The sequence below is a fragment of the Phasianus colchicus genome, chromosome 4 (assembly GCF_987193195.1).
Source record: "Phasianus colchicus chromosome 4, bPhaCol1.hap1.1, whole genome shotgun sequence".
Taxonomy (NCBI): Eukaryota; Metazoa; Chordata; class Aves; order Galliformes; family Phasianidae; genus Phasianus; species Phasianus colchicus.
In genome coordinates this window covers 6087485-6101282 of record NC_143439.1, presented here as the reverse complement: position 1 = coordinate 6101282, position 13798 = coordinate 6087485, and the positions used below count along the sequence as shown (strand labels likewise).

The 13798-nt window shown below is 36.5% G+C and overlaps 1 protein-coding gene across 3 annotated transcripts in view; it reads left to right on the top strand.

Moving 5' to 3' along the window:
• SPOCK3 (SPARC (osteonectin), cwcv and kazal like domains proteoglycan 3) overlaps positions 1 to 13798 on the top strand; it is a 153133-nt gene that overhangs the window by 121177 nt on the left and 18158 nt on the right. For all 3 annotated transcript variants that reach the window (XM_090138488.1, XM_031613840.2, XM_090138489.1), the window contains one exon: positions 13231 to 13350. In XM_090138488.1, the coding sequence (XP_089994614.1) occupies positions 13231 to 13350 (120 nt within the window). The remainder of the gene's footprint in view (positions 1 to 13230; positions 13351 to 13798) is intronic.

The window sequence follows — 13798 nt, the reverse complement described above, 5'->3', positions numbered from 1 at the left end:
CCCCCTAAATTCAAGGAGCTTTGAAAAACGGGTTTGTACTGGGATTTATTAGTGCTTGTATGGGAACTGTTGAGTCACAGCCTGAACCACTGATTGATCACCTGAGGACAGGGCTGAGTCAGCCCTGGGAGCACAGGTGAAGGCTGTAGACCCCATTTAAGGGCTGACTGCCTCTAGGGAAGGATCTCTTTCTGGAAGTTCCTCCTCTGTGGAGTCTTCCCTGCGAATCTAGATCTTTGGATACAGGTGGGCATTCCTGTTTCTTTTCCCATTTTCACCACAATAATCTTTCCAGCTGTAACACCAGTTGTAACAGTGCTGAAATATTGTTTGTAAAAAATAATTATTAAAGAAAAAACAAATAAAGATCTTGTGTTTACCATTAAAAAAAAAGTCAGAAGAGATCAGGTATTTACACATACTGAATAGCAATCTATCAAAAATATTAACGTTACTTATCATATTTGTAATAGAGGTCTGTTGTAAACTCCTGTGATTTTAAAAAGAGAAATGTAAACCTAGCTTTTGGTGAAACTGAGTACTGAAGGGTTTTTTTTTTGTTGTTCTGTTATGTCTTTTCAGTGGCATTGTCACCTTACCTGCGCAAGGTGATTTAAAATCTTCAAGGATTTTTTTTTCCCTCTACATTTTCTTTTAAGGTTAATATTTGAAGTTGATCTCTAGCAGTATTGTTACATGTGCAGTAAAAGAATGTTAAAAGATACTTCAGAGACCATTAACATAGTGTTAGTTAACTTCTTTCTGACAAGTTAACCTCAGAAGTGGGAGGACAGAAGACATGTTGTTCTCCTGAGCTACCACAATATCCTATTCAATTGCTAAACAAAATCAAATACGCGTTCATACTCTCTTATTTAAAAAAAAAGAAAGCAGTGGAGAAGGGCATCAGAGTAAAGCTTCCAAACTATGGCACAAGGACACCTAATATTTTTGTCTCTGGCAAATCTAAGAAAGGTATATCCTTACTTTAACCAAAGCACATGCGTAAGAATACACATTGACCTCACATTTTTAGGTCATAAATAGAGAGGTGTGTGGCTTAGAATGTAACATAAAATGTAATCATAAAAATGTGACTTACAGCTCTAAGTGTATTTATCAGAGAAAAACTGCTTGTCGTCTTTTAAATGGCCATGTACATCTGAACTTTTCCTAGAAAGCTTGATATTTATGGCATTTAAGTCTTTCTAGCCTACGAGGAGTGGCTTTCAGAGGACTACGTTTAGGCTTATGAGAACTAATGGAGTTAATATTTAGCTGTAGGTGTCCCTGTTCTTTGCAGGGAGTTGGGTTAGATGGCCTTTAAGGTCTCTTGCAGCTCAAATGATTCTATGATTCTGTGCACAGCTCCTCCTTAGAGGATTCCTCATGCAAAAATCCCAATTCCATCTATTTTAAGGGACCGGATTTGTAATTCCCTCTGAATAACGGAAGGATTTTAGATCTGTAGTGGAATAAAGCAAAGTATGTTCGTGAATGGGCATTTAGAAGTTATTTTGAAAACTACAAAGAAACAATATTTGCTTAGCAGCTTAAGGAAACTAAGAGTATCTTCATCTTAATCACATTTTGTTTATCAGAATCCTGTCTCAAAAATACATGCTCTTGCTAGTAAAGTCCACCCTATAGTTATAGTATTTGGGAGATAAGAAAAGCAGAATTATTTTCTGATTTAAAAGTATTTTTAATCAGTTTTTAAAAAAACCCAATTATTGTAATCTCTGAAGCTTTAATGTATGTTTTATTTTTATATTTCTATACCATTCACAATTGCAAATGAGATGTTTCCAGTTCTTTATTCTTACTGTAAATTCTCATTTCAACTTGGAACTGTTATGATTCAAAACATCATATGTATAATTTAAAGAAATCAATTGTAAGTGAAGTTACTGGTTAGCTTCAGAAACTGAAGGTTGAAGTTCTATTGTGCTTTCTTACAGAGGATGTTACACTAGGTCCTGGTAATCACAGAATGGCCAGGGTTGGAAGGGACCTCAAGGATCATGAATCTCCAACCCCCTGCCACATGCAGGGCCACCAACCTCCTCATTTAATACCTGTCCAGGGTCCCATCCAACCTGGCCTTGAACACCTCCAGGGTCAGGGCATCCACAACCTCTCCGAACTGACTGTTCCAGTGTTAATGGCAACTGTTGGCCATGCTGCGTTTTGTCCTGCAGCAGACTTCAGTCTTCCCTTCTCATTTTTCATTTATTCATGTATGGTTATCAGCTGATAACGCTTTCAGCTCTCCTTGACGTTTTAACAGGTCAGTGGTGGCAAAAACCTTAAAATGGCTATAATGGTTTTGCATATATCGTGGTTGTATAGCATAGAAGTAGTGGTGATGTTCTGAATATGTCTGCCTTCTGCTGCCCATGTCAGGGGGGAGCCAACAGAATGAATGTTGTGTTCTTCAACTGGCTGTTCACCTTGACTGAGGAACCAGATTACTTTTGCTAGCTATAAAAATTCATATCTGGCTTAAGAAAGGCCTTATGCACAAGTGGTTAGAGATACGACAAATGTTGTTACGTGCTCAGTATGTTGTACTGAGCTAGATGGACCTTTGATGTGACATACTGTTGCCACTGTTACGTTCTTTCGTAATTAGTGAGTTGTAAAGAAGTTGGTTCCAATACTTATAGGCCATATCCAGTTCACAAGAGAACCCTGATAGGTTCAGGTAAGCAGTAGTATCTTATAAATAGTGATGTTTAATCACTGGGTAACGAAACACTTTCTTAATGGGATTTGCAACCTTTATACCACAAGTTTATCCTTACGAAATAGTGAGTAAATAATGAATAGATGTCAGGAGGGTCTTTATTGCACAGAAATATTTTTTCTCATTTATCCTTTCATAAAAATAAACTCTGTATTTGCTTAAAACATGAAACATGCTCATAGTCAGAAATAGTCAGATTCTTCATTACTAACTTCAGTTGGGTGAACCCAATATATCTATGAGCCATGGTAAGCTTTCTCCCCCTGCCTGATCCACAAAAACATTGCTCTGCTCTCTTCCTGGAGCAGCTGTGATAATTTGCTCCTGGAGACAAGACATTAGACTTGATAGAGTTTGGTCTGATCTGAAGCCACTCGTGCTTAGCAGACATAAAATTGGCATTCATAATGATGGAAAGCTACTGTTTTACTGCAGTCAAAATTTCTCTTTGCTTCTACAAAACTTCTCCCTGCAAGAAGAGGTTAAAGAAGTATGTGCATTTGGAGCTTTGAAGTACTCTCCTCAGTTTTTTTTTTCTTTTAGTTTTAGGTTGAAGTTTGATTTTTTCCTCTCTGATGCACTCAGATTATAATGCATGCCATAGTTCTTGTCAGCTACCGCAGCGTTCCAAAGTGACACTGTACACTTCCTGGATGCCACAAGATGTAGGCAGCAGAAGAAAGCACAGAGCAATTTAGAGGCCAAGCATTCATCTTAAATGCCATACATTCTTCTCAATAAAGTGTATTGACATGAAATCTTAGGTGGCAGAGTTATAAGTATGGAATCCCTCAGCGCGTTATATTTGGTGTTATTGCAAACAATGAGCCCTCTAATGGCCTTGTGCATTAACTTCATTGTGTGCTTGTATTTTGTTAAATTTACATGGGATCTTTTGCTGCCAACACACAAGTCAGTTTCTCTTTGTAGTGTCTCAGGTGACAAGTTTTTACTCTCTGTAAAAGCTTTTGAAGCACCCTTTAAAAGAGTTTGAGATTTATTCGACACAGCAGGTCAAATGGCGAATGTCTTTTTATTCCCTTCTAGTCTTCATTCAGCTTGACTGGAAAGGCTATATAAACATCCTGTTCTGTTGCTTACAGACAGGATATGTAAGGGCAGGGTATAAAGTTTCATAAGAGCGTGTGCTGTTGCTAGGTTCAACTTGACTGTAAGTACATGCATGGACTCGTGATGGGGAAAGAAAGCAACGTTGTTAGAATCCAGTCTGCTCAGACAAAACTTATGGTTTCTTAGCCTATTAGACAGAACAGGTTGGGAACAATATATATATATATATATTGATGAGAAAAGGAAACATTTAATGGTGGACTTGTTTTTTTCCTTTTTATTAACTCCCTCTTAAAACTTTTGTTTGGGGGGAAAAAAGGTTTCCGTCCTCTCTTTTTGGTAGAAAATGGTGTGCTTTACTAAGGGAAAGCTTCTACATATTTACTTCATAACTGCTTGATAATGAAGCCGTTCATTTTGATAGCCGGTTCATCTTCATCATTTCAGATCAGTACCTCCCCTGAAGAATGATGTTAAATCTGTCCCTTAAAATAAGAAAGCACCCATAGGGAATATCTTTCACGAATGCCTTGCAGAATGGACTGTTAGCTTGCTCTGTAACCATTTCATGCTGAACATAAGATGGTCTCCGTTTCTGGGACGCAGACTTGAGGTGGAGGAGCACTGGAGATCACAAAAGGATGTCAGATATTGCAGCTGATTGGTTTTCTCCTCTGCTCTTGTCCTTGGTTTCATTGCCAGATTCCCTGTTTGCACAAACTATCTGTTCCACTTTCAGGTGTGCCTCTGGGAATAGCTGTCTCCATGGTCTGCTTCCTGTAGACTGGGAGAAAAGCAATAGTTTTACAGTTCTTTATTTTGTTTCACTGTGGTATCCTATCAGATATCCTGTCCCTCCAGTATTTTCTCACCCATACGCACATATACCACACTAGTACATGCTTTTCATATTCTTTTTTTTTACTTATAAAAGAGTACTTCCAAAAAGTTTCCTTTCTCTCTAGTTCACTATTAGTAGAGCAGAATTTTTGGATATGAAAAGATGCATAAGTGTGAAGATATTAGAAATTACGAAAGCTAAATAAATTTCTATCTTTGTGAATATTCATACATAGCTCATAAAAATTCTCCAAACTACATCAGACATGCATGAACGAGCCATTTGTTCAGTACACAAACTAACAAAACATAATTACACTCTGCTAACATCTTTCTTGTCTGCATGTGTGAGCCTTTGGGATATTTGTACCCTAATCATATATTTTAAACAATCATTTATATGTTATAACCTTCATTTCTCCTTCAGCTTCTGATTACTAAGTTTGTGTGAAGTCAAAGCTGCAGATTACGTTTTCTTACCTACAGTTCTGTTTTCAGTGAAGTGGTGGCACAGTGTAGTACCTTCTGCATCTTGTGGTGCATGTGATGGGAGTTGGCCCTACTGTTATACTGGCCATGTAAGGGATTTATTTAGTAGTAGGGCAGGAGCTTGTTTTATCTGCCTTTTGGCCTCAAACAACAAAATTGCTTCAATGGTAGCCTTAAATCTGTCTGACATTAGTGAAGTCCAATGTGATATAAAATTCCTTTATGACAGGCAATTGCAGAACAGAACTTAGTTAAGATTTCTATTACTTGTTGATTGTTTAGCCTTGTGTTCACTTGTGCTGTCTTTCCTTGCTAGAAGAATAGTGCAAACCAGTGGACAGTTCTATCAAAGCACACTGTTAATTTTCCATCCATTCCTTCTACCCAATGTGGTAGACCTTTAGAAGCCTCTTCAAGCACAGAATGCATCTGATCTCAGAGAATTTCTGATTTTCAGTGTAGGACTTCTTTTGTTTTCTTTTCAGCCATTTTCTTATTCCTGTCTGTTGATTGGAATGATGTTGTCAAATACAAAAATATAAGACCCTGTCAATCTTGTCCTTGAAAGGAAGAAAATGTCCTGACTTCATCCCAGTGTTGTGTAATGCTTTCAGAGAGACCTGAAACTAAATTTTAAAAAGTACGTTACCTTAGGGTAGTGTTGACTAGAAAGCTTTCACTACTAAGATGACTGATATTCTATCCTTTGAGACTTTTTGTGCCTTAAGTGATTGAATAATACTGAGTTTGGGAATGAAAAGGTCTTAGAATATAGGATGTTATACTGGAGCATCTCCTGGCTATCTAATTTTTTTTTTGTTATCTAGCTACATAAGTGTGCAATTTACAGATCAATGACATCATATTCATCCTCAGAAATTAGTTGTTCAAAATACCAGAGCATGATGATAACCAACACTTAAGGTTAATGGCAGTTAGCAAAGGAGGCCACGTGTAACAACTGTCTTCAGAAAGTAAATTGATTATGTGATAGAGCTATGATGCTTCTGACAGATTAAGAAAGTACTGTTGTCTTATTTAATTGTGATACTTTAAAAAGCTTACATGTTTTAAGTGGAAAATAGTACCTTAATACATAAATGCTGTATGTTACTACTGTTCTTCCTGCACTCTGAAGTGGTCATTATATTTAAATTTGTAGAATCTTTAAAACTGTGAGGAAACAGAAATGTGTTGTTTTTTTTTTTTGAAAATGTAATTTAATTGAAATCATTTTAAATTTTATGAAACATTAATCATGAGCAGAATGTCTGTATGGAACATTAATTTGAGACGGTAGGAATAAGCAGCTGCAGTTCCCTGATATGGTATCTGCAGCATTTATATTAATTATCTCATAACACAGACTAACTGAAGTAGAAAATTCATTATGTTTAGTTAAATAGTAAGGAAATCAGAATGCCTTTATTCGTTAATTTCAAGGTATCTTCTTAAAATCATGAGCCCTGGAGGTAACAGATGGCTAATAAACTCCATCGTCTTGTAAAAATAGGAATATATATATATATATATGAAGTTTTTCAATTTACATTTTTTCAAAGTTCTGGTTATACATATGGGACTGTGAAAAGCTGACCTAAATGACTGTCCTGTTGTTTAGTCACATGTCTGAAGGTCTTTTTGTCCTTCAGACAAATTGTTTTTAGTGAACACATTTATTTTTGCCATACATCATGCTTCCCATTTGTGACAGGGCTAGAAATACTGCTATTTATTTCAGGAATTGTTAGACCATTTGCATACAACTTTTTAAATGTATTCTTAGATGTTCAGTTACCTAAATGAAGGTTCAGGCTCTCAGTCCGAGGCCTGAACTTCTCAGTTTGAACGATCTGTTCCTGCATTTAAATTCAAAAACCTGTGCAGAATGGCAGCCTCACAGAACACCGATTCCAGATAGCTGTCTTTTATATAATAATCCACTTTAATGCATGCTCTATTTAAAGGCAGCACTGCTCTCCAGTATTAGGGATACTGTATTTTCCTGTGGGCTCTTCAGAAAAGAAATACTCTTACATGCACATGCTGGATGTGCAGTTAATTAGCACAGCAAAAGTACATTAGAGTGACTATGCAGCCATACAGTAGTATGGCCAGGTAGTAGATAGGATATTGGACTCTCCAAGCACCAGCTCTGGATTGTTCTGAATAGCATTCTCACAATTGAATTGGAATGGCTGCTGTAGCCAATATCTGGATGTCCAGTAATCCTGGATGCACAGTAGCAATCTTCCCTTGAAAAAATGGGAAGCCCTATAAAGTTATGAGATGGTCACATACTGTTGCTTTTAACGTGAGTTAGTCTTTTGTAGAGTGAAGAACCTTTGTGTGAATGGCACAGTGAGCAACCTGGTGTAATAAGACTTTGACTAAAGACATCTGGAGTTGCAGAAGTCTGAACGCTTCTGGAATTCACTTCCAATCTAAATTATTCTGTAATCATCTGTAATGATTCCAACTCACTGAAGAAGCTGAGATAAGTCTTGCTTTAGCACACACTTACTTTTAAGTTAGCTATCTTAAGGAGGAGTAATTTCTTGTTTGCTGGAGGAGGCGTTAGATGTTATCCTGTTTCTCAGGTTTTCCATTAACTGTGTATATGTACTTCTGATGATTTTTGTATTTATGTGATTCTCTAGTTATAGTTCTGCTTGGATGCATAATTGATTGTATGAGCTTTTCTGCACTTCTGACTGTACTGTGAAATACATGATGAAGTCATGTGGTGGGCAGAACCACATCACAGGTATTCTAGTACCACGTTGCATCTTGGAGGTCTGCCTTCCTGCAGGGCAGGGTTCTTTGTGTCTCATTCTGAAATAAAGCTTACTCTGTCTGCTACAACATAATTCCATTGACCAATAAAGACATTTGGTCAGTAAATCACTCTTAAACGAACTGGCCATTAGCAAGTTTGGAAGTGGAAGAGAGTCACATTATTTTGCATCATATAAAGTCTTTAGAAAAATGGTGTCTGTTGTTCTCTGGAAAAGACAGATCAGTGGATCAGTTTTGCACTCAAATTTACATTAAACTGTATGCTAATAATTCCTTCAATTCTGTATAGCTTCCTTCACAGCTGTCAGGTGAGCTGTTCTTAGAACTGAGTTTGTAACTAGGTATGCATGTTGAAAACTCAGGTGAAAGTACATCTTCCTAAAGTAAATAGAGGCACAAGTTCTGTCTCCAGCTTTATGGTACCGTGTCCTATTGTGAATGATGCTAGTAATGTGGAGTGTATTTATCATATTTTTCTTCCAGGTTGCTTTTGGACTCTTAGCAGAAGTTTATCTGTAACAATATTTCAATGTGTTTTTCAATATGATGATTTATGTTTGTTGAATTCCAGATAATTTTATATGTGTGTATCTATATATATAAAAAGTATACACTGTTAAAATACCTTTTTTTTCTGCTATGTCTTAAGGCTTAAATCCTTGAGGTCCCTTTCAACCCAAGCCATTCTGTGATATTCGAGTTGAAACCAGTAAATTATATTGAGATCCCACACAAGTTGTAACATGTACCGTATGTGAAAATAAATGGAACAGTTGCTTCCACGTAATGTTTAAGTAATACTTACTATAAAGATATTTCTGGACTGGGTACCTACAGGTTTTCAAATCCCTGCATGTTTTTGCTTAGCTATGTAAGTTGTTTTTAAAATTCAGTCAGTTTTTAATACTTCAGATGACGGGGACTCTAGTAACCCCTGAGCTGTTGGCTTCATTTTACCTCATACTAATTCTCCTAATGGCTGCTAGAATTGATTGGAATAGCAGGAGTGCCTTGCATTGACATTAGACAAAAACAGAAGTACTTCCTGGCAGGTTCCTGAGTGAATTTGTGTGATTTAATATGCATTTTCTGATTACTGTCTAACCTTCTACAACCTTTACTGTCTGTCTTTCGCCATTAAAGATTCATCTCCCAGTCTATCAGGTGAAATAATAGCCTGAATAAATCTGAATTACCTCATCTTGACCTATTTTAAATCAGTACATACCATTGCATGCAATAATTTCAGCAGCGTGTATCTTAGGAAGCTGATCACTGGGACAAAAAAAGTCCCTAAACGTATTCTAGAATGCATTAATTAATAAAACTTTTCATGGTATAGCCTAACCTTGAGCAAGCTCATGCAGTGTTTTAGTGAGCAAAGCATTAAGCTGATCCTCTCTTACAGAGAGAGCAAAGTTTATTCACATTAATCCTTATGATTAAGTTGGAGTACTGCGACTGGTACTGCATTGAGACAGGGCACAAATAAAACCCCACACCAATGTAGATGTTTTCAGCAACTGTACCTGATTTTTTTTTTTCTTTCTTTTTTTGTAACAAAGATTTTAATAAAGTATAGCTTAGGTTTACTTTGGGCAGCCCAATTTCTGTGAAAAAGAATTGCATTTGTAACTGTGATAAATGTCTCATGTTGTTCTCCTCTTCTCAGGACCTTCAGAAAGCTGCTACTTAGACTTCTGTTTTAAGTCTATTAATCTGAACTCTATTAATCTGAATGTTCTTGGAAAGCTAAAGATAACTTACTGATTTGATTCTGAGTGGGAATTTATTTTGCAGTTTTCAAGATTCCCTTGCTGCTTCTTTTTATGCATTAGAATCTGAGAATGGTTCTTACATGTCATAGAATCATAGAATGTAGCAACAGGAACAAAATGTGATTAAGTGCTTTTAGAAATTAATAAGAATCTTCAATCTGTCTGTCAGCCTGGGTGCTAATACTCTTTCTCCCAAAGGGATTTGATAATGTGCAACAGTCTAAGGATCTGTTTTCTCCAACTAGTGCACTGTGTTGGACCTGGTGATCTTTTGAGGTTTATCCCAATGTGGCCTGTTCTCATTCTATTGATTTTTATGTGTTTCTTACATATTTCTGTAAATCTGTTCTCTGCTCTGTCATTTTCAAGGAGAAAACACCGTTTTCTGATAAGGTTTTTTTTTAAAAAAAATGTTATAATTCTTATGTTAGAGCAGCCTTGGCTTTTATTTTTCCCCAGTTAGTATGATATAAATATATGTATTTTCATAAGATTGTTTTATATTTCTGACATGCTGTAGTAGTCTTCTGAGATGCTAGTAAATTAATGTTAGTTGATTTAAAAAACAAAAACAAACAAACAAAAAGACCTGTGATAATACTAAGATAAGAGATTTTTATAAACTCATGCTAGGTAAGGGCACACTTTGTCTATGTCAATTATTAATTGTCCATGTCACTGTAGTTCTGCTGCATCTCTCATGTATATTTCACTTATAGAAGACATCTGGTTTTACTTGACATATTAGAAGTGTTATGATCTGAAAATTCACTGTGCATTTAAATTGATAATAGGGTAAAAGTAATTACCTGCTGTGTTTGAGAGCTGACTCCAGCACTTGAGTAGCTATGGTGTAAAATAATCAAATGATGGTTATAATCAGCTTGTTTTGCATTGCCTTGATTTTTGAAAATGATCTATTCCTATGATCAAGATATCAAAATCTGTAAAATTAACAACAGCAACAAAAAGATTATAATTTTCTCAATCTTTATTTTGATCTTGAACTCGTAATTTAAAATTCCAAGCAAAGTTTGGGAAAAGGGTTGTAAGAAATTTAAGTTGGAAGAATGCTCCCAATCTGAGAACAGGATGTGTCTGATGCCCAGAATGTGCTATATGTACATTCCATTTTGAAAGGAAGATAATTCACAAGAGCACAGAAAATGTCATTTTATGTTATATTATAAACAACAGTGGCTAGTGTCAGATATTGAAACTGTGAGCAGTATCTTATACATGATAGTCAAAGAAGCACTTTCCTAATGCTTCATTTTCACATCTAAATTGACTTATGAGATGATTAGCTTAATTATGTCTATTTGCTTCTAAGAAGTGGAGAAATTGTACGTTTCTCCATCATGTGGTTGTCATGTGCTTCTTTCAGTTGATACCTTTGAAATAGAACTTCTTACTTATATCCAGCACTGCTTGAATCAGAGGTTAATTAGACATAGACCAAAATAGCCAGGCTCATGTACTGTATTCCACATACTGTGGTTCAATTCTAAAAGTTTTACTGATAAACCTAGTTAGTGGAGACCATCTTATGACGTAATGGAAGGGAAAATTAAAGAAGGCCAGTGTTCCAAGCCAGATTCTGTATTCTGGCCTCTCAGCTGATGCATGACTCAGAAGGTAAGATGTCACTGTAGCAATATAGGAATCCCATGAGCTTGATATATGAAGTGGATCTTGGCTCAGGAGATCATTTTCATCTGGTTGTCACAGGATGACATCTTTGAATATACGTGCCCATAGATGATTAACAATTCTTTCTCTAGTGCCCTGCTGAATTATCCAAGGGGAAAAAAAGAAAGACACAGGTAGGTGCTAGTACACAAGAAAAAAGCACAGTATAAGTTTTAATAAATAATCAATTGGCATATATTCTGCACGTACGTTACACCTAAATCTCTCATGGAGATAATCAAAGCCTTGATGTTTGAAGCAAATTATAAATTAACAAAGTGCATCAGTGCCTTCTGTTGTTGACATGATGACTTGTTTCAACCTTAGTCAAATAAAATAGGTGTTATTTAATTTGTTCAAGTGTGCTGAAAGTTATGTCCCAAGTATTATAGATTACTACATAATTGTAGCAGATTTAAGAGATAATCACGGAACACCCCTCTCTTCCTCCCCTCCAGAGAAAGGATGGGGGAGGAAGAGGGGAAAAAGGTGAGATAGGAGAAGCTAATTTATTGAAAGGTATGTGAGATAATACAGAAAAAATGAGAGTTGTAAATCAAAACACCCCAAAAAATAAATTACTCAGAATTGGAAATCATCTGGATGCTCTTGGAAAATGCAGTACAGTTCAGTGTATCTTCTTGGAGATCAGAACTTAGATGGGGCTGCTAGAGAAATAGCTCTGCAGTGCACTGTGCCTCTGCACGCAAACAGCCTGCTGCATGATGTCACGATGTGGAATACTGACAAAACTGGGACAGTAATAAAGGAAAAGCAAGCTGAATGAGAGATTTATTTTCAAGATCATTGCTGTGGTGCCTTGATGCCTCAGGTTGTAGCTTAGTCAGTTATTGGTGCTCAGCCTGAACTTCCCCTTGCACGGGTTTGTGCTGGTATCACTTGGAAATTATACCTGTTGATGAGGGAGATGTATACCCAGTTATTGTCAAACACTGGAAAATGGAAGGGCAGAGTTCTGGAAAGGACATCTCCAAGCACACATTCTCTTTGCCACCTTCTGCAGCAGCTTAATAATGAAGGGACAGGCCTCATCCATGCCAACTCGGTTAGCTATTTCTTCTGCAGTCCATTACTGTACAACCCTGAAGTCAGTCTGCTGCCTATCTCTTGCTTTCTGCTACATTGCTCTTGTTGCTACAGATTGTCTCTTTAGTTTTGTGTGCTTTCTCTGTCTTTGCTGTTTCTCATCAAAGAAACCATCCTTTTAGTCACCGAGGTCTGTTGCCTTTTCTGGGTAAGTGTTCACAATCCTTGGCTTTTAAAACTGAATTCAATCAAATAAGCTTTCAGGGCATTCTTGGAGCACCTTCTCTGTCAACACCATTTCTTTTTTTTTTTTTTTTTTTTTCTTCACACTTCAGTGTAGAAAAGCAAGGGGAGTGTTCCTGCATTAGCTGAATACATATCCAACATCTTTTGGTAGGGCTTATTGCTCACTGAATGTAGAAATGAACCTCTAAAAGACCATTCTGGATTTATCACACATCCTTCTAGAGTAAGATGTGAGAATATCTTGTGCTAGGACTGTTTCAGTTATTTGCAGTTGCTTGCAAATGATTTTGTCAGTTTACAGACATATTTCATACATCTTTACACACAAATATTTTTACACTCACATAATAATTTGATTTCTCAGGACCTTAATTGGGCTTTGAGGGCTGACCTAAGTAATGAAAGCGAGCTTTATGAAGGAAAGCAAAGTCTGGAACATATGTGTCTGTATTGTTTTACATGTTTTACTTTATGTATAATTTGAAGAGTTCTATTAATGTTTTGCATTTTGTTTTTCAGTTTGCAGTGACCTGGAATTTAGGGAGATTGCAAACAGGTTGAGAGACTGGTTTAAGGCACTTCACGAAAGTGGAATTCAGAATAAGAAGACTAGGATTGTTCAGAGGCCTGAAAGAACCAGTAAGAGATTTCTACTTGCGTTATTTGATGCTCTCTTTGATGTTTGCTTGTAATACTTGCCTTGTTATTGTGTTTTAAATGGGCACATGCATGAAGCCATAACTTCGTGCTTTTCTAAAGTTAATTTCTTATTTATGAAGCAGAGCTGCGTGGCTTAGTTCAGATATATGTTGCTCACTTAAAACTTCAAAGCTGTTTGGCTGAACTTCTATTCGTAAGAATATACGGCAGCTGCCATTCACATTGTAGCGATTAGTAAAGCTTTAAAATGTAATCATATTTATTTAATAGCAATCAAATATGCAATAATAGTTTTATGAGTGATGTCCTACTGTGGAGGAGAGTCAAATTAGATTTAAGTCATAAAATTCTACCTTACTTTGATATGAAGAGCAAACTTGAATTCCACCTGAGTTCAGGTTTCACAGAGCTTGACCACCATGGTCTG